This window comes from Salvelinus fontinalis, chromosome 32, assembly GCF_029448725.1.
Source record: "Salvelinus fontinalis isolate EN_2023a chromosome 32, ASM2944872v1, whole genome shotgun sequence".
NCBI lineage: Eukaryota > Metazoa > Chordata > Actinopteri > Salmoniformes > Salmonidae > Salvelinus > Salvelinus fontinalis.
Genome location: NC_074696.1, coordinates 41,792,265 through 41,812,911, shown reverse-complemented (window position 1 = coordinate 41,812,911; position 20,647 = coordinate 41,792,265). Strand labels below are relative to the sequence as shown.

Genomic DNA, 20,647 nt, shown 5'->3' with positions numbered 1-20,647 from the left:
GACAGACTGCCTCTATGCCATTTTTTAACTGCGGCATGGTAGGCTTGCTGGTGGAAAACATGTCAAAAGGGGATTTCCTTGTAACGGCATACTTTGGACGTTCTATTTTCGGCTTCCCCAATTTTTGGTCCAAAACGTCACACAAACTAGGTCCGACCATCTTTAAAACTGCAATTTTCAAGGCCATGAGATCTGTGGTGAAGGGAAAATACATAGCTGGCTTTTGAAGCCTATAGCCAGTGTTACATGTTACATGTACCGTTACAGTACACTTTACTTGGTCCATTACGACACATCAAATAATGTCAAGAATAAGAGGGCTATACTAGCAGAGAAGAATTGAAGGGGCACACGCCGCAACACAATAGCACAGCAGGAAAAGCTTCCAACGTGGTTGCTCTCATTATTGACAAGTAGCAGCCAGGTAGGCACACCACTGCTATGACTCAGGTAGGTTCAATAGGCTAGCATTATTTTTCCCTTGACTGAAGAAAACAAAAATGATACAGATCATTTGAGTTCTGGTATGGGATTTCATATCATCTTCAGCTGCTGCTCACTGTAGCTCACCCGTCTTATTTCTATGTACACATTGACGTGGGCCCTCAGACATGGCAGCAACCCAGATCAATGAACCAAAACTAATTTAAAAACTTGAAAGCCAAGACACCCAGCACTCTTTTTAAATTGAATATGGGACCGTTACCATGAACTCCCAGTTACCCATTTGCCTCTAATACACCTATTATTTTGTAGTATTTTGTTCTTGTGGAAGAATCATCTTGAAAGCCAACTCCTCGTGGCGTTTTACACTGCTTGGTGTGTAGTACAAGCGAACCTTTCGAAAGCGCTAGAGAATGTGTGTGCGTATATGCATCTCGCTCAGGTTGTGGTGAGAAAGGGTCACATACCCTTCAAACAGCTTTGGGTTTTGAATCAATAACCACTCACCTCATTCTAAAAACACACCACATGTGCCAGCCCAAGTACCTTGCAGTCCTCATACACTACACTGTTCTAGTGTATGAGCCCAGGACTGGGTGTCTGGTAAACACGCGTCACTATGTAGGGGCAGCTCAGCCAGGCTGGTGCATTTGGAGGTGGGCTGGGGACAGAAGGCCTGGAGGAGCAGCCATCCTAGCTGGGTGTTTGGGGCTGTGTCCCCAAATTACACCCTTTTCCCTATGTAGTGCACTACTTATGACTAGGGAATAAGATGCCATTTGAAAACAGCCACTATGTCAAATCGCCTGCTGCTCGGTTCGCCTCTACCAGCTTCCCACTCTCTCCGACCTCTTTCGCCGACCATACAGTACAGCATGTGTGTGTTCTAGCACACTGCTGTCCCTCAGCTCATCTCTGCAGCCCTATAGATACAGTGGGCCACACTGCACAGTGATATTTCACCAGGAATAATACCAGGATTCCCTGTTTACAACTGTTGGGAGTGTAAAGTCTCACAGAAAAAAAACACTAGTTTGTCATCATACTGGCCATTTTTTATTGTGAATTTGATGTATGAAACAGAATCCCTTTTGGTTCTCTTTTTGTCTAGAAGTGTATTCAAGTGGCCAATTAGGCACTATGACCATAAACCTTTTCTCTGTCATGACGACTTCTTCGTCCAGAAACAGACGCCTCAAGTTCTCAACTGGCAGCTTCATTAAACAGTACCCGCAAAACACCAGTCTCAACGTCAACAGTGAAGAGGCCACTCTGGGATGCTGGCCTTCTAGGCAGAGTTCCTCTGTCCAGTGTGTGTTCTTTTGCTCATCTTAATCTTTTCTTTTTATTGGCTTTTTTTGAGACATGGCTTTTTCTTGGAAACTCATAAAACGCCAGCATCCTGGAGTCACCTCTTCACTCTTGATGTTGAGACTGGTGTTTTGCAGGTACTATTTAATGAAGCTGCCAGCTGAGGATTTGTGAGGCGTCTGTTTCTCAAACTAGAAACTCTAAATGTACTTGTCCTCTTGCTCAATTGTGCACCGGGGCCTCCCACTCCTCTTTCTATTGTGGTTAGAGCCAGTTTGTGCTGTTCTGTGACGGGAGTAGTACACAGCGTTGTACGAGATCTTCAGTTTCTTGGCAACTTCTCGCATGGAATAGCTTTCATTTCTCAGAACAAGAATAGACTGACGAGTTTCAGAAGAAAGTTCTTTGTTTCTGGACATTTGAGCCTGTAATCTTGCCATAATATGGACTTGGTCTTTTACCAAATAGGGCTACCTTGACAACACAACTGATTGTCTCAAACACATTAAGGAAAGAAATTCTAAAAATGTACTTTTAACAAGGCACATTGTTAATTGAAATGCATTCCAGGTGACTACCTCATGCAGCTGGTTGAGAGAATGCCAAAGAGTGTGCAGAGCTGTCAAGGCAAAGGGTGGCTATTTGAAGAACCTCAAATATATTTTGATTTGTTTAACACTTTTTTGGTTACTACATGATTCCATGTATTATTTCACAGTTTTGATGTCTTCACTATTATTCTACAATGTAGAAAATAATACAAATAATGAAACCCTTGAATGAGTAGGTGTTCTAAAACTTTTGACCGGTAGTGTACATACACACATTTTTTGTGTGCCTGTTTGCATGTTATTTTGGAATTAATGTGTGTCACATATCACTTTGCAAACAATGTCAAATAAAATGTTAAAAAAACTTTGAGTTAATAAAGCCGCATACAAACAAGGTCTCTTTTTTTCTTTCTTGAGTAAGGCAGCTCCAAAATGCAGGTGTTTCAGCCTAGCTCAGTGCTTTGTGGTGGTGGGGCAGGCAGCAGAATATACAGAGCGTGGGGGTTGGTAATGTTCTCTAGTTGCGCCGTGATTGGCTCAGTGTTCTGTCACTCATGGGGACACTACGTCACTGAAAAATCTAAGGGTAGAGCTAGAAAATTCAAGCACTATGGGTGCTGCCATAGAGTTACATTGGAAGTGCCCATCCAAGATGGCTCAAGGTCATTGGCCACAGATAAAATGATGTCAAATGATGTTATATCTACTGTAGCTTTGATTGGACTGATCAAGTCAACATCATACTTTCAAAATCTTTGCTAGCAGTCATCATGAATCAAGTCGACAATCTACGGGCAAATCCTTTTCAAATGAAGAGAAATTATAGATAAAACGACTATGAACATTACACAACAAGTTGGAAATCGCAAATTCAACAATGAGTGGTTTGGAAGGAATCAGTGGCTAACTGCAAACATTGCAAAGCAATCACTAGCCTGCTATTCAGTGGAGTGGGTGCGTGGTCCAATACTGGGTTTAAGGGTCTCTTTTCCATACTTAAAAAGGATAAACATTCAACATTGGCCATGCTGTCAATCCAGCATGACTTCTGCCGCGCTCAAAACAACTGGAAACTCGGAACTGGGAAAACTGACTTCAGAGAGTTCAAGAAAACTGGGAACTCGTTAAAAAACTAGCTCCAACTGGGAAAATGCATTTTGAGCGGTCATCCAAATCGAAATTGCAAGTTGGGAACCCGTGTCTCTTTCACTGACATCATCATGATTCAACCTTGTTTTTTTTTCTAGTTCCCAGTTGTCTTGAAAGAACCATAATTCCAGAGAATGCCAGACTTTGATAAAAGTTTAATTACAAAATTTGCCCATGAAGGACCGTTGCACCACCTTCCTGTTCAAGTGAGCACAGCACAGCAAGGTGAGTCCAAAAATATCTGGTATGCAGCGGCATAAATTATGTAATATGCTAGGGAGATATGTACACTGTAGCTAAGAAAGTAATACTAAGTGTATGTTATGTAGTGAGCTGTTAGTAGCCCATGTGCCTCAACCTCATAATTTCGCCAACCGTTCTGACTTGGTGGTGAACATTTAGCCTATTTTAGAGAAATGTAAACATAAAATATTGTAAGAGCTTTCATTGTCTGCTTAAATTCCCCCTTTATTTATCCTACGGTTCTGACTTGGTGTACAGGGAGAATACTGTAAGATAGCCAGGTCTAGCAGTGGTAAGGTGTTGGGACAGCTTTATGTAGGCCTAACAGTTTCTGGGCACTGTTTGTCACTGTTATAGTGCAATGAATGCATTGTTAGGGGTTGTGTAGTGTCTTTGCTGGCATGCACCTAAAAAAAAAATATGGGGGGGGGGGGGGGTTTGCCCCAACAAGATTTACCAGCTAAAAATCGCCACTGGTTGTAGAGAAGGCCTGCCCCAGTATCTATGCGTTAGAGATGTTGACTATGCAGGGAAGGCCTACAAATGCTAAATCATGCATGAGCAACTTTATTGTTATCCAATATGCACAGGCTCTGTAGCTGGCAAAATTATAATGTTTCAATTTTATAGTCTATGGCTGCAACCTTGTAGCCTTTGAAACAGTGACACGTTATCACTCCACACACGACTGACCTTTGCAGTACAAGGTGGAAGAAAAACTAACAGCATGTATGCACCAAGGAACATTACACTTTATGACACTACCCACTGGGCACAGACGTCAGTTCAACGTCTAGTTTTGATTTACATTTGAGTGAGTTGTCAACCAATGTGAATTCAACGTTTAACCAACAAAAAAATCTCACAATGTCATTGGATTTAGGTTAAAAGTTTGATGGAAACCATGACGAAATGCCCTTACATTGATTACTTTTTCCAAATCCAATCAGTTTTCCACGTCGATTCAATGCCACATAGATTTATGGGGTTGAAATGACGTGGAAACAACGTTGATTCAACCAGTTTTTGACCAGTGGGTAAGAACCTCGTGATTTAAAGTGCTGCTTACCTGTTCTGCCATCCTTGAATTAAGTTTGTGTATTTGCTCAACACTCCTTCTAACTGACGCTTACACGCTTGCTGAAAATGCATACTGTTTCCCAATAAACCTCCCCGACTCACTCCTCCACCGGCCCCGCTCCCAAGTGAAGCCGAGCCGGGGCTGTGAGAACCAGCTCGTCCGATCTTTCTCGCCGAATTCCCCTTGTCCGACAGCAGTGAACCAGAGTTCGTTTTATTTGTCCCAGGATGCGGACTGCAGATCGTCTTCTCCATACTGACGACGGGACAGACGGAGTCGAGCACAGCAAGGATAATTTTTTGCTAGAACATTGTGGTAAACACAGTAATGTATGTCTACTGGCCTAAATCAAAAGGTTAAATATGTAATATTCATGTTTCCCTAGTGATTTGAGCGTCCCTCTCTGCCCAAGAAACCAGGCATAATTTCCCGCATGAAGAGCACTGCTGTAGTTCCCTTGCTGCTGCGACGGAATCACCGTGGCGCTCTAACGTTTACGTTTCATTGGGAAATCACAGTGCAGACACCCCCTCTCCTGACTCTCTCAACCAACCCCCTCATATAACAGTCCAATCTTATTACACATCACAACCAAGAACACAGCTACAGAATGCCCCGAAGCGCACCGCTCACCATCATCATCCCCAAAATAGCTGAATAATATTATTTCCTAGTAATTCCAATCAGCTATACAACTAATTCACGTGGTATTCATCCATATGACGTAGGCCTAAATAGGCTAATGCACATTTTATTTTTAGGGGTAGCCTATCTCAATCACAGTAAATGAACGGTATTCTCAGACATATCGTATCTGACAACATGTTTTAAATTAAATAGTAATTTTCCATGAAGAAAAAGTGTGTGACTTGCTTCAGCTCTTTGAAAGTATTGTTGTGGTAATGCAAGAAGTTTAAAACGTTTTACTTAATTGAAGCGGTGAAATATAGTCAAAGTAAAAAATAGGAAAATATCTGTCTGGTCTGATTACTTTGACAGACTACTATATCAACCTTATTACTTTGGAGTGTGGAGCGGTTGTATCGCATATTTCAACACAAATAAGACTACTACACTTTTATACACTCTTCTACTAGAAGACCATAATATTTACTCATAAGGAATTAGAAAAGTTTTAGGCTATCATTTGGAGAGAAATATGATGGTGCCTCTGGTGGAGGAAGTTTGGAAGTTTGTTTTACAGTAGCTACAGTAACCTCCCCTCAACCATACATTGACAGTGCATTTGGAAAGTATTCAGACCCCTTCCCTTTTTCCACATTTGTTACGTTACAGCCTTATTCTAAAATGTATTGAATATTTTTTCCCCCTCATCAATCTACACACAATACCCTGTAATGACAAAGCAAAAACTGTTTTTTAGATTTTTTTTCAAATGTATTAAAAATAAAAACAGAAATACCTTATTTACATAACTATTCAGACCCTTTGCTATGAGACTCAAAATTGAACTCAGGTGCATCCTGTTTCCATCGATCATTCTTGAGATGTTTCTACAACTTGACTGGAGTCCACCTGTGGTAAATTCAATTGATTGGACATAATTTGGAAAGGCACACACCTGTCTATATAAGGTCCCGCAGTTGATAGTGCATGTCAGAGCAAAACCAAAATCAGGAGGTCGAAGGAATTGTCCGTAGAGCTCCAAGACAGGATTGTGTGCAGGCACAGATCTGGGGAAGGATACAGTATCTACTGTAGATATTTGATTGGACTGGTCATGTCAACATCATACTTTCAAAATCTTAGCTAGCAATCACCATCATGAATCAAGTCGACAATCTACTGGCAAATCCTTTTCTATCCTTGTCATGTGAAGAGAAATGACGAAGAGAATTATAAATAAAACGTATCGGTGCTCATCGACCATTGGACATGAACATTACACAAGTTGGAAATCGCAAATTCAACAATGAGTGATTTGAAAGCAATCAGTGGCCTGATATTCATTGGAGTGGGTGTGTGGTCCAAGTCTGGGTTTAAGGGTCTCTTTTCCAAGCTTAAAAGGACAAACATTCAACACTGGCCATGCTGTCAATCCAGCATGACGTCTGCCGCATTCAAAACAACTGGAAACTCGGAAATGGGAAATTTCAGACTTCAGAGAGTTCAAGACAACAGGGAACAAGCTACGACTGGGAAAATACGTTTTGAAAAGGTTATCCAACTAGGAATTCCAAGTCGGGAACTCGGGCCTAAAGATCACTGACATCATGATTCAACCTTGTTTTTTTCCGATATCCCAGTTGTTTTGAAAGCACTATAAATCCAGAGAATGACAGAATTTAATGACAATGTTTGATGGCAAAATTTGCCCACGAAGGACTGCCGAGCCACCTACCTGTTCAAGTGAGCACAGCACAACAAGGTGTGTCCAAAAATGCATTGTATGCTGCTGTATAAATGATGTAATATGCCAGCGAGATATGTATACTGTAGCTAAGAAAGTAATACTGAGTGTGTGTTGTGTAGTAAGCTGTTAGTAGCCCATGTGCCTCACCTTAATAATTTGGTCCCTTTTCACCTCATAACTTAACATACTGTTCTGACTTGGTGGTGCACATTTAGCCTATAGCCTGTTTTAGAGAAATGTCATCATTGAATATTGTAAGAGCTTTCATTGTCTGCTTATACGCCCTCTATTTATCCTATGGTTCTGACTTGGTGTACAGGGAGAATACTGTAAGAACGGCCCATGTTCTGAATTCTGTCGCAGTACATTTAAAAATTGCTGAACAAATATTCATATTAACTTTGTCCGTCCTAGCTCGCTCATTAATGTCTTAATTGAAATTATGGATTGCCTCTTATCCTCTCGTCATCCCCCTATGCAATAGTTTGTACATCTCAATTATCAGTAGAAACCACATGTGGTTTAAGCAAGTCAGCCATATCAGCTATGTTTTTTTTAAAGCATTAAATGAGGCTGAATAAACTGTTTCGATGCCAGACAAGGCTCCACTGATAGCAAGGTGTAGCAGTGGTTGGTACTGTTGGGACTGCTGTAGGCCCTAACAGTTTGTGGGCACCATTTGTCACCGTTATAGTGCAATTAATGTATTGTGTAGTGTTGTGTTGTGTAGTGGCTTTGCTGGCATGCATCTACAAAAAATTGTTTACATTGCCCCACCAAGATTTACAAGCTTAAATATGCACGGGTTACTCCACAATACTAACCTAAATGACAGAGTGAAAAGAAAGAAGCTTGTACAGAATAAAAATATTCCCAAACATGCATCCTGTTTGCAATAAGGCACTGAAGTAAAACTGCTAAACATTAACTTTATCTACTGAATACAAAGCATTATGTTTGGGGCAAATCCAACAACATACATCACTGAGTACCACTCTTCACATTTTCAAACATGGTCGTGGCTGCATCATGTTATGGATATGCTTGTCATCGGCAAGGACTAGGGAGTTATTTAGGATAAAAAGACACGGAATAGAGCTAAGCATAGGCAAAATCCTAGAGGAAACCTGGTTCAGTCTGCTTCCAACAGACACTGGGAAACAAATGCATCTTTCAACATAAGGCCAAATATACACTTGAGTTGCTTACCAAGATGACATTGAATGTTCAAGACTTAAATGTGAATGGCAAGACTTAAAAAATGGCTGTCTAGCAATGATCAACAACCAACTTGACAGGGCTTGAATAATTTTTTAAAGAATAATGGGCAAATATTGTACAATCCCGGTGTGCAAAGCTCTTATAGATTTACTCTCCCACTTTATTTGGAATGGAAAGACCTCGAGTCAAATTGAATGTTTTACACTTACCTTATAAAGCTGGAGGTGTCGGACTACCTCATATGAAAATGTATTTCTGGGCCACACAACCTCGTTCACTTAAACAATGGACAGCAGACTATCCTTGTGCTTGGAGTAGTATAGAAGACATAAATGTGATGCCCTATGATTTCAAATATATTCACTACTTTGGGTCCAAGGCTGTAAAGGAAAAAAATGACAATCAAATGATTTTCAATTCAATTTGTGCTTGGAAAAATGTACTTCAATTCATGAAATGGAAGAAACCCATAATGCCAGGCACCATTATGTGGAACAACCCCACATTACCTCCAGCATTTAATGACAATACCTAAGTCCTGGTTCTTAAGTGGCATTGTGAATTTTTAACAATATGTACTATAAAGACTCTGCACTGTCATTCAATAAATTCCAAGAAGAAATTGGGTTAAGTTCTTACAACTAAGAAATCTTAGTCCACAGACTCCATCTAATCAAACAAGTCCTGTCGTCTTGATGTTGGAAGATTTAGGCATGAACACACCCCATGGTGTGTGGGGGAGGGGAGTATGATTTCATAGATATTCAGTAAATGGTTTAGGCCTATTGTTGATTTACAGAGCATAGACATACATCTGTGTCCCAAATGGTATCTGATTCCCTATATCGTGCACTACGTTTGACCAGAGCCCCATGGCCCTGGTCAAAAGTAGCGCACTATATCGGGAATAGGGTTCCATTTGGAACGTAGTTCCAGTCTCCCTGTGGAAGATGCAGTGGCATGCTGGCCTTCATACCTTTGATTTACCATGGGTTCTTGACACAAGAGGACTGGGTACATGAATTGCTCAGTCTTCCTGTTCATCCCCTGCATTCATAAAACCCTTCATTCCTCTGCTAGCAGTCGTAATGTATATTCATGGTTCCACCCTTCACCCGTATAGGCATGCATACACAAATGCACACGCACATACACACACACCTTGTCAGTATGCAGGGTCAGTAGCCCCCTCTAGTCCATTGAGTACTTACTGTGGAGTGTGGTAGGCTTTGTGAATAATGCATGTGTAGATTAAACATCCACAATCTTTGGCAGGCCTCACATGACCAGATGTCAAGTCTTTCAGTGAGCTGCATGACCCAGAGAATAACAAAATGACACTTACCATCCATTTGCTATATTAAAATGAAAGGGATTATCACTACGTAAAGATTCAATCACAATATTACGCTAACTGTTGTCTGGATTTCATGTTCTACTCCCCCAAAAACATGAGAGAGAGAGAGAGAGAGAGAGAGAGAGAGAATATGATAATATAAGATAATATAATATGCCCAATGTATGACCATATTAGAGAGACATATTTCCCTCAGATTACACAGATCCACAAAGAATTTGAAAACAAATCCAATTTTGATAAACTCCCATATCTACTGGGAGAAATTCCACAGTGTGCATCACAGCAGCAAGATTTGTGACCTGTTGCCACAAGAAAAGGGCAACCAGTGAAGAACAAACACCATTGTAAATACAACCCATATTTATGCTTATTTATTTTAACTTGTGTGCTTTAACCATTTGTACATTGTTACAACACTGTATATATATAATATAACATTTGTAATGTCTTTATTGTTTTGAAACAATCACTTGCTTTGGCAATGTTAACACATGGTTCCCATGCCAATAAAGCCCCTTGAATTGAGAGAGAGAGAGAGAGAGAGAGAGAGAGAGAGAGAGAGAGAGAGAGAGAGAGAGAGAGAGAGAGAGAGAGAGAGAGAGAGAGAGAGAGAGAGAGAGAGAGAGAGAGAGAGAGAGAGAGAGAGAGAGAGAGAGAGAGAGAGAGAGAGAGAGAGAGAGAGAGAGAGAGAGAGAGAGAGAGTGTAACGTAGACGCAGGGAGTCAGGAAGCAGGTGCAGTTAGTGAGTTTAATGATAACGAACATGGAACGATACAAAACAAGAGAAGCGTCTGACATGGAAACACAAACAACACTACCTGATGACTGACAAAACAGAGTGCTAGATAAATGGTAAGTAATGAAAGTAGTAATGAAGTTCTGGTGTGACTGATGATAGGACGCAGGTGTGCGTAATGATGGTTGCCAGGTGTGAGTAAAGATGGGTTGCCAGGACCGGTGGTTAGTAGTCCGGTGACTTCGAGCGCCGGAGCTGGAAAGCGGGAGTAGATGTAAAAGAGAGAGAAAGAGAGAGAGATGAGCCTGGAGAAGAGTCCCCTAAGCAAGCTGGTCCTGGGGCTCTGTTCACAAACACAAACAGACCCCACAGAGCCTCAGCACAGCAACACAATTAGACCCAACCAAATCAATTCCCTGACACATTGGAAAGAATTAACAACAACAAAACAGAGCAAACTAGAATGCTATTTGGCCCTAAACAGAGAGTACACAGTGGCAGAATACCTGACCACTGTGACTGACTCACAATTAAGGAAAGCTTTGACTATGTACAGACTCAGTGAGCATAGCATTGCTATTGAAAAAGTCACCGTAGGCAGACCTGGCTCTCAAGAGAAGACAGGCTATGTGCTCACCGCCCACAAAATGAGGTGGAAACTGAGCTGCACTTCCTAAATTCCTGCCAAATGTATGACCATATTAGAGATAAATACTTCCCTCAGATTACACAGAGCCACAAAGAACTCGAGAAACAAATCCAACATTTGATAAACACACCTATCTATTTGTGAAATAGCACAGTGTGCAGTCAGCAGCAAGATTTGTGACCTGTTGCCACAAGAAAAGGGCAACCGGTGAAGAACAAGCACCATTGTAAATACAACCCATATTTAGGTTTATTTATTGCCCCTTTTGTACTTTAACTATTTGCACATCGTTACAACACTGTATATAGACATAATATGACATTTGTTATGACTCTATTCCATTGGAATATTTGAGTGTAATGTTTACTGTTCATTTTTATTGTTAATTTCACTTTAGTTGATCTATTTCACTTGCTTTGGCAATGTAAACACATGTTCCCCATGCCAACGAATTGAATAGAGAGAGAGAGAGATTTCTCAAGTAGCCTGACAAGGACAGGGATAGCATCAGACAAGGTGTCTGAAATGTGATCACGTTGACTGGGATTCTGTTCAATTTCAGCCACCTTCCTTATATACATGTTATCCTTGTCCCTTTTCCATTTGGCTGTTGTATACAGAACACACATTGGTGCTTGTAAGAAATGACTATACAACGAAGAGTGCTTACACGGCACTTCTGTTATCACTGCAGGTTTGCAAACCAACAGAGACCTTGAGGTTGTCTCAGTTGCTGCCCGTGTCAGGCACCATATAACTCCTTTACGAGCACAGACCTTGCCAACAAACTTTGAGAACTTGGCAGTCACTGAAATGGAACATTCAGACAGTAGATGCTACTCTAGAATGGCCCATTTAGTCCATGGCTAGAGGGCCAAATTTCACATATTTGTCCACTTTGGGGGTGACAAAGTCTACTAAGATTTTCATGAAGGTCCATGTCTGTGGGTTATATTTTGGTATGATAACCACTTATCGGAGGTGGCTGGCTAAATGTGGTTATCCCTGGCATTAATGTTATGACCAATATGTGGTTAGTTGGGCCAACAGGAATGTGGGTAGGACATTTTATTACCCGGGGACAATCTTTGAAAACGAAGGACATTTAATAAGGTATAAACAAATGAAGGTATGAAACGATAGGAATGGTAATGCTATCTCCAAGGGCCCATCCTGGGAGGTCAAAGGTTATACATGTCAGCATTCTGGGGTATATCAAGACAGAATGGGCCGTATTGGGATGTACTCTATTATCACATGGTACTCTAGGTCACGGTTTCCAAAAGTCGGTCCTGGCCCCCCGCCCGGGTGCACGTTTTGGTTTTTGCCCCAGCATAACACAGTTGATTCAAATAACCAACTCAACAAGCTAGCTTTGATTATTTGAATCAGCTGTGTAGCGCTAGGGCAAAAAACTAAACGTGCACACGGGGGAGCACAGGACCAACTTTGGGAAATCCTGCCCTAGATGATAACTACACCAAATTTCACACAGATTTTTTTTTTAGCTATATAGAGTCAACACATATTTTGTCTATAATCAGTCCCAGCAGCCTATTTTCAAGATGGCCACCATTCAATTCAATGGGGAGGAACTACATCAATTTTTCAGGGCCATAACTGAAGAAATACTTTGTGTAATGAGACAAATTATGTCTTCAAATTTGCGTTACAATGAGGAAAACCCAAAATGATGGCCCAAGTATGTCAGTTATTCACTATATATACAAAAGTATGTGGACACCCATTCAAATTTGTGGATTCGGCTACTTCAGCCACACCCTTGCTAACAGGTATATAAAATAGAGCACACATCCATCCAATCCCCATAGACAGACATTGGCAGTAGAATGGCCTTACTGAAGAGCTAAGTGACTTTCAACATGGCACCGGCATAGGATGCCACCTTTCCAGCAAGTCATTTCGTCAAATTTCGGCCCTGCTAGAGCCGCCCCAGTCAACTGTAAGTACTATTATGGTGAGGTGGAAAACACTAGGAGCAACAACGACTCAACGGCCACACAAGCTTACAGAACAGGACCGCTGAGTGCTGAAATGCGTAGCACATAAAGATCGTTTGTCCTCGGTTGCCAGCTTCACTACCGAGTTCCAAACTGCCCCTGGAAGCAACGTCAGCACAATAAAACCTCCCATTTTTGTTAAAATGTTTTACTTTTCACCCCTTTTTCAGGATATCCAATTTGTAGTTAGTCTTGTCCCATTGCTGCAACTCCCATACGGAGTCCTCCGAAACACAACCCTGCCAAGGGGTCTACCGGTCGCGGTCGGCTGCGACAGCCTGGGATCGAACCCGGGTCTATAGTAACGCCTCTTGCGCCTTAGACCGCTGCGCCACTCGGGAGACCCGCTCTGTCTTTGTATGGTCTCTTTGGCAGAGATAACTCACATCTGGAGAAAATGTCAGGACCCGGTGCGAGAAACAGTCACTAATAATCGTCAGAACCCAGAAGATGAGGCAGACACAGCAGTACTAGAGATGGTGGTTTAATAAAAGAACAAAATCTTCAGGCAAAGAAACTAAATCCACAATGTCCAAAAATAAAGCCAAGAGGCACAAAATGTAAATCCTCCAAAATACAAAAGAAACTCCACAAAGTGGTAAAAAACAGCAGGGAAAAACAAACCTCAAAAGACTACTCAAATAATACACAAGAACTAAACCAGAGAACCTCTGGAAAATCCAACAAGAGAAATATCTGTATAAAACAAGGCTTGGGCTGGGGCTGGGTGCTAACTTACAAACACTGAGCAAGGAACTGAGGAACACACAGGGTTTAAATACTAACAAGGGAATGACCTACAGGTGCAAACAATAATTAGAGCAAGAAAAAACAAAAGGTACAAAAAAGGTGCAATGGGGACATCTAGTGACCAAAACCCGAACAGTCTTGGCCAAAAACCTGACAAAATTAGAATACATGTAAAAAAAAAAATGTAGAGGGCATTTTCACTGAATCTCTACTCATCTTAAGTCTGCCTCTTTTTCACCTTATCAAATTATCTCATCTTTTAAGATCACCCCATTTAAATTGGAAATTAGACAGACAATTACATTGACTAGTCACTAAATAATGCCTCTTTAAAAATGTTTACATATCTTACATTACTCATCTCATACAGATATACTGTGTCTTATACCATCTATTGTATCTTGCCTATGCCGCTCGGTCATCACTCATCCATATATTTATATGTACATATTATTTATTTATTTATTTTTTTTTTCACTTTTATTTAACCAGGTAGGCCAGTTGAGAACAAGTTCTCATTTACAAATGTGACCTGGCCAAGATAAAGCATAGCAGTGCGACAAAAATATCAACACAGAGTTACACATGGGATAAACAAACATACAGTCAATAACACAATAGAAAAATCTGTAAAAAGTGTGTACAAATGAAGTAAGGAAGTACAATAAATAGGCCAATAGTGGCGAAGTAATTACAATTTAGCCATTTACACTGGAGTGATATATGTGCAGATGAGGATGTGCAAGTAGAAATACTGGTGCGCAAAAGAGCAGAAAAACAAAAACAAATATGGGGATGAGGTAGATAGTTTGTTGAATGGGCGATTTATAGATGGGTGTGTACAGTTGCAGCGATCGGTTAGCTGCTCTGACAGCTGACGCGTAAATTTAGTGAGGGAGATATAAGTCTCCAACTTCAGTGATTTTTGCAATTCATTCCAGTCATTGGCAGCAGAGAACTGGAAGGAAAGGCAGCCAAAGAGGTGTTGGCTTTGGGGATGACCAGCGAGATATACCTGCTGGAGCACCTGCTACGGGTGGGTGTTGCTATGGTGACCAGTGAGCTGAGATAAGGTGGAGTTTTACCTAGCAAAGAATTATAGATGACCTGGAGCCAGTGGGTTTGGCGACGAATATGTAGCGAGGATCAGCCAACGAGAGCATACAGGTCGCAGTGGTGGGTAGTATATGGGGCTTTGGTGACAAAATGGATGGCACTGTGATAGACTGCATCCAATTTGCTGAGTAGAGTGTTGGAGGCTATTTTTTAAAATTACATCGTCGCAGTCAAGGATCGGTAAGATAGTCAGTTTTACGAGGGTATGTTTGGCAGCATGAATGAAGGAGGCTTTGTTGCGAAATAGGAAGCCGATTCTAGATTTAAATTTGGATTGGAGATGCTCAATGTGAGGCTGGAAGGAGAGTTTACAGTCTAGCCAGACACCAAGGTATTTATAGTTGTTCACATATTCTAAGTCAGAACCGTCCAGAGTAGTGATGCTAGTCGGGCGGGCGGGTGCGGGCAGCGATCGGTTGAAGAACAAGCATTTCGTTTTACTAGCTCGTCTGGACTAGCTCGTCTGGAGGTTTGTTAACACCGTGTCCAAAGAAGGGCCAGATGTATACAGAATAGTGCCATCTGCGTAGAGGTGGATCAAAGAATCACCCGCAGCAAGAGCGACACCATTGATATATACAGAGAAAAGAGTCGGCCTGAGAATTGAACCCTGTGGCACCCCCATAGAGACTGCCAGAGGTCCGGACAACAGGCCCTCCGATTTGACACACTGAACTCTATCTGAGAAGAAGCTAGTGAACCAGGCGAGGCAGTCATTAGAGAAACCAAGGCTGTTGAGTCTGCCGGTAAGAATACGGTGATTGACAGAGTCAGACTAGTAATAGGGATTGCAACAATGGCAGTGGATAATTTTAGGAAGAGAGGGTCCAGATTGTCTAGCCCAGGTGATTTGTAGGGTTACAGATTTTGCAGCTCTTTCAGAACATCAGCTGTATGGATTTGGGTGAAGGAGAAGCGAGGGGGGGTATTGGGCCAGTTGCTGCGGGGGGTGCAGAGCTGTTGGGGTAGCCAGGTGGAAAGCATGGCCAGCCGTAGAGAAATGCTTATTGAAATTCTCGATTATCGTGGATATATCAGTGGTGACAGTGTTTCCTAGTCTCAGCGCAGTGGGCAGCTGGGAGGAGGTACTCTTATTCTCCATGGACTTTAGTGTCCCAGAACTTTTGGGAATTAGTGCTGCAGGATGCAAATTTCTGTTTGAAAAAGCTAGCCTTTGCTTTCCTAGCTGATGGTGTGTATTAGTTCCTGACTTCCCTGAAAAGTTGCATTCCATCCCTTATTATTCCATCCCTTTATATTTGTGTGTATTAAGTAGTTGTTGTGCAATTGTTAGATGACTTGTTAGATATTACTGCACTGTCAGAACTATAAGCACAAGCATTTCGCTACGCTCGCATTAACATCTGCTAACCATGTGTATGTGACCAATAAAATTTGATTTGATTTGAAGGAAGCTACAATCTATCTGTAATATTAAAGCTGATCTACCCCCCCCCCCAAAAAATAAAAAAAATAAAATAAAAGATTGCCTCATTTAATATGAAATTTAAATTGGCCCCATATACTGAGGGAAAGGTTAAGGTCAAAGTTGTAGTTTACAAATTATCTTGGTCCCTTCACCTTGAAGTCCGTCTAGTTAGCCCGTCCTGTAAAGTTAGGATTGTAAACGGAAAACATGGCTGCCTTTTCAGCTAATGGATATCGATAGGAAGCTCCATGACAGGTCCTCAGTTGTGAGCGTTAGTTTGTTCTCTGTGGACTCTTATCTCCCAATGAACAAGAACAGGATCCCAATTAGAGCTTTCTCTCGACACCTCAGTGAGTCATAATCTGTGTCCAAAATGGCACCCTATAAACTATACACTGAGTGTACAAAACATTAGGAACACGTTCCTAATATTGGGTTAAACTCCCTTTTGCCTTCAGAACATGGACGCTACATGGTGTCGAAAGCATTCTACAGGGATACTGGCCCATGTTGACTCCAATGCTTCCCACAGTTGTGTCAAGTTGTCTGGATGTCCTTTGGGTGGTGGACCATTCTTGAGACACACAGGAAACTGTTGTAGTTCTTGACACACTCAAACCGGTGCGCCTGGCACCTACTACCATAACCTGTTCAAAGGCACTTCAATATTCTGTCTTGCCCATTCACCCTCTGAATGGCACACAATCCATTTCTCAATTGTCTCGAGGGTTAAAAATCCTTCCTTAACCTGTCTCCTCCCCCTTCATCTACACTGACTGAAGGGGATTTAGCAGGTGAGATCAACAAGGGATCATACCTTTCACCTGGATTCACCTGGTCATGGAAAGAGCAGGTGTTCCTAATGTTTTGTACAGTCAGTATATAGTCCACAGCATTTGAACAGGGCCCATATATAGGGAATAAGGTGCCATTTGGTACACAGCCGTACACTCTCCACAAGCATGCACATTCAAATGTGAAGATGACATTTAATTGGCCCCTTAATTTAAAATGTATTATTTTCTGAGGGTGGCGATGATGACTTGCTAATGACTGGCTGGTGAGACTTGTCTCTGTCAAGAGGTCCCATGATGATGGAGAATGAACCTAATGGCCTAATGAGAGGAGAGCTTTGACGTGACTAGTCACAAATAACATAATGGTGAGATAATAGATATTACAGGTAAAATAGGGAAATATTTGAGATAAAATACCTGAAGTAATCAAACCACCAGTAGTTTATAATCACATTTATTTGAGGTAATATTTTTTTATGATACATGACTGATAATAACAACAGTCCATTTTATAATGGTTTCAGAAATATTTTCTGCATGTTTATCAGTTTATCCAAGCAGTCACTTCTGAAGTGCATCACATATTCTAGGTTTACATGCTGACTTGCATACATTTGAGGAAGATGTCTGCATTCAAAACTCATTAACTGCTTGATTTCTGTAGATATGCTGTTGCTTGAAGAACATTAGAGACATCTACTGGCCAGAGGTAGGATCAGTTAAATAATGGGAATGGATGGATAAGGTTTGTTTCAGCTTGAGTCTATAACAATTTGTGACCTTAGAATTATTAATTAAATAGGCACTGTGCAAAAATCCATACAAAAGTAAACTACTTGACACAGCTGAGAAAAACAGTGGCCCAGTGTTATTCTGATGGTCCTTGGAAAGCATTCATAGCATTGTTAGGTTCATGTTTGGGCTCCCAAGGGCCGCAGAGGTCAAAGGCACTGCATCTCAGTGCTTGAGGCGTCACTACAAACACCTTGGTTCGATTCCAGGCTGTATCACATCCGGCCGTGATTGGGAGTCCCATAGGGCGGCGCAAAATTGGCCCAGCATCTCCGGGTTTGGCCGTCATTGTAAATAAGAATTTGTTCTTATCTGACTTGTCTAGTTAAATAAAGGGTAAATAAAAAATAAATAAATCATTGTTTCAGATGGGGTATCTTAGATCGATCTCATACAGTCTCAAATCTGTAATACAGATAAGATTCTTCTTTGATAATAGATAAGAAATGGGAGGAGCGGATACTTTATTCCCTCTCTGTCTGCACATAATGAGGATTTCAAGTCTTCTCCCAGTTCCTTCTGTGACAGCTCCATCAATCTGAAGGGCAGAGATATGGCTGAACTAAGTGCCGTCACTCTCCCCTCCACTTGTTGAGGAGACAGGGTATGCGTCCTAAACGGCACCCTATTCCTATGGGGTGCACTTATTTTGACCAGAGCCTATAAGGATCTGGTAAAAAAGAAGTGCACTATATTAGGAATAGGGTGCCATTTGGGATGGAATAAGGTGGAGTTTTTAGGTAATGAACCTCTATGATCCATGTCATCAGTATGCTGAAGGGGACATTTATTCTGAGGATCTGAGGACATTTATTCACTGTCTGGATCAGGATTGGGCTGTGTGAGTGAGTGAGTGTGTGTGTGCATGCAATATAGGCTACTGGGCTGATTTACTGAGAGTAGCCCTGCCTTGCCCCACTCAAAGACATTACATTAGCATTGATCCTCCACTCCACCCAACATTAAAATCGAGTAGATTAAGAAAGTAGTAGGCTGTAAGGCTAACCTGCCTATTGCCTAATGAAGGGGTGGGCAATTCCAGTCCTCGAGGGCAGTGGCGGTTCTAGCTTGTATGGCTCCCTGGGCGAACCCCACCTTGTACAAAGTTACAGGTGAACGATTTGATAGATTCCCCTGCTCCCACAACCTCGGGCTTCCAGTGGGGAGACCTGAGGTCAACCTACCCCCGCTCCCCTCCCCATCTCGTACTTCTGAGTGGGAGATCTTTCCAGGCAGTGACCTGCCTAGCTCACAAACTAGAATCAGGGCGCCCACTCCGACAAAGTTAATTGAGCCACAGTCCCACACGGGGACATGATATCATTGACGTGACGTGCAAATGCGCGATCGCGCAAATGTCACCATTCCAACAAAAAAAATGTGGCCGCCCCGTGCCGCCCCCGGCAAGATGCCGCCCTGGGTGGCTGCCCATGTCACCTATACCTAAATCCGCCACTGCTCGACGGCCTGATTGGTGTCACAGTTTTGCCCCAGACCCAGCTAACACACCTGACTCCAATAATCAACTAATCGTGATCTTCAGTTTAGAATGCAATTTGATGAATCAGCTGTGTTTGCTAGGGATGGAGACAAAGTGTGACACCAATCAGGCCCCCGAGGACTGGAGTTGCCCACCCCTGGCCTAATGTATGATTCTTTTTGTGACTAAAATAGAATGTCTGGCTTTTAATTTAATATTCTGAATATTAATCATACTAATTAAAGGTATATTAAACGCCTCGGATGCTCAGCGTTCAACAACTGAGTGCCTTTAAAGCTCATCAATAAGCTAAGGACCCTGGGACTAAACACCTCCCTCTCCAACTGGATCCTGGACTTTCTGACGGGCCGCCCCCAGGTGGTAAGGGTAGGTAACAACACATCCGCCACGCTGAACCTCAACACAGGGGCCCTTCAATGGTGCGTGCTCAGTCCCCTCCTGTACTCCCTGTTCACTCATGACTGCATGGCCAGGGACGACTCCAGCACCATCATTAAGTTTGCCGATGATCACCGACAACGAAGAGACAGTCTATAGGGAGGAGGTCAGAGACCTGGCCGTGTGGTGCCAGGACAACAACCTCTCCCTCAACGTGATCAAGACAAAGGAGATGATTGTAGACTACAGGAAAAAGAGGACCGGGAACGTCCCCATTCTCATCGACGGGGCTGTAGAGGAGCAGGTTGAGAGCTTCAAGTTCCTTGGTGTCCACATCACCAACAAACGAACATAGTCCAAGCACACCAAGACAGTCGTAAAGAGGGCACGACAAAACCTATTCCCCCTCAGGAGACTGAAAAGATTTGGCATGGGTCCTCAGATCCTCAAAATGTTCTACAGCTGCACCATCGAGAGCATCCTGACTGGTTGCATCACCGCCTGGTATGGCAACTGCTCGGCCTCCGACCGCAAGGTCATACAGAGGGTAGTGCGAATGGCCCAGTACATCACTGGGGCCAAGCTTCCTGCCATCCAGGACCTCTATACCAGGCGGTGTAGAAGGACGACCTTAAAAATTGTCAAAGACTCCAGCTACCCTAGTCATAGACTGTTCTCTCTGCTACCGCATGGAAAACAGTACCGGAGCGCCAAGTCTAGGTCCAAGAGGCTTCTAAACAGCTT

The 20,647-nt window shown here is 42.3% G+C and overlaps 1 protein-coding gene across 2 annotated transcripts in view; it reads right to left on the bottom strand.

Moving 5' to 3' along the window:
* LOC129831381 (oxysterol-binding protein-related protein 10-like) overlaps nt 1–5,356 on the bottom strand; it is an 84,619-nt gene extending 79,263 nt beyond the window's left edge. For both annotated transcript variants that reach the window (XM_055894733.1, XM_055894734.1), the window contains exon 1: nt 4,768–5,356. In XM_055894733.1, coding sequence (XP_055750708.1) covers nt 4,768–5,033 — 266 coding nt within the window. In that variant the 5' untranslated portion in view covers nt 5,034–5,356. The remainder of the gene's footprint in view (nt 1–4,767) is intronic.
* Nucleotides 5,357–20,647: the final 15,291 nt, after the last annotated feature.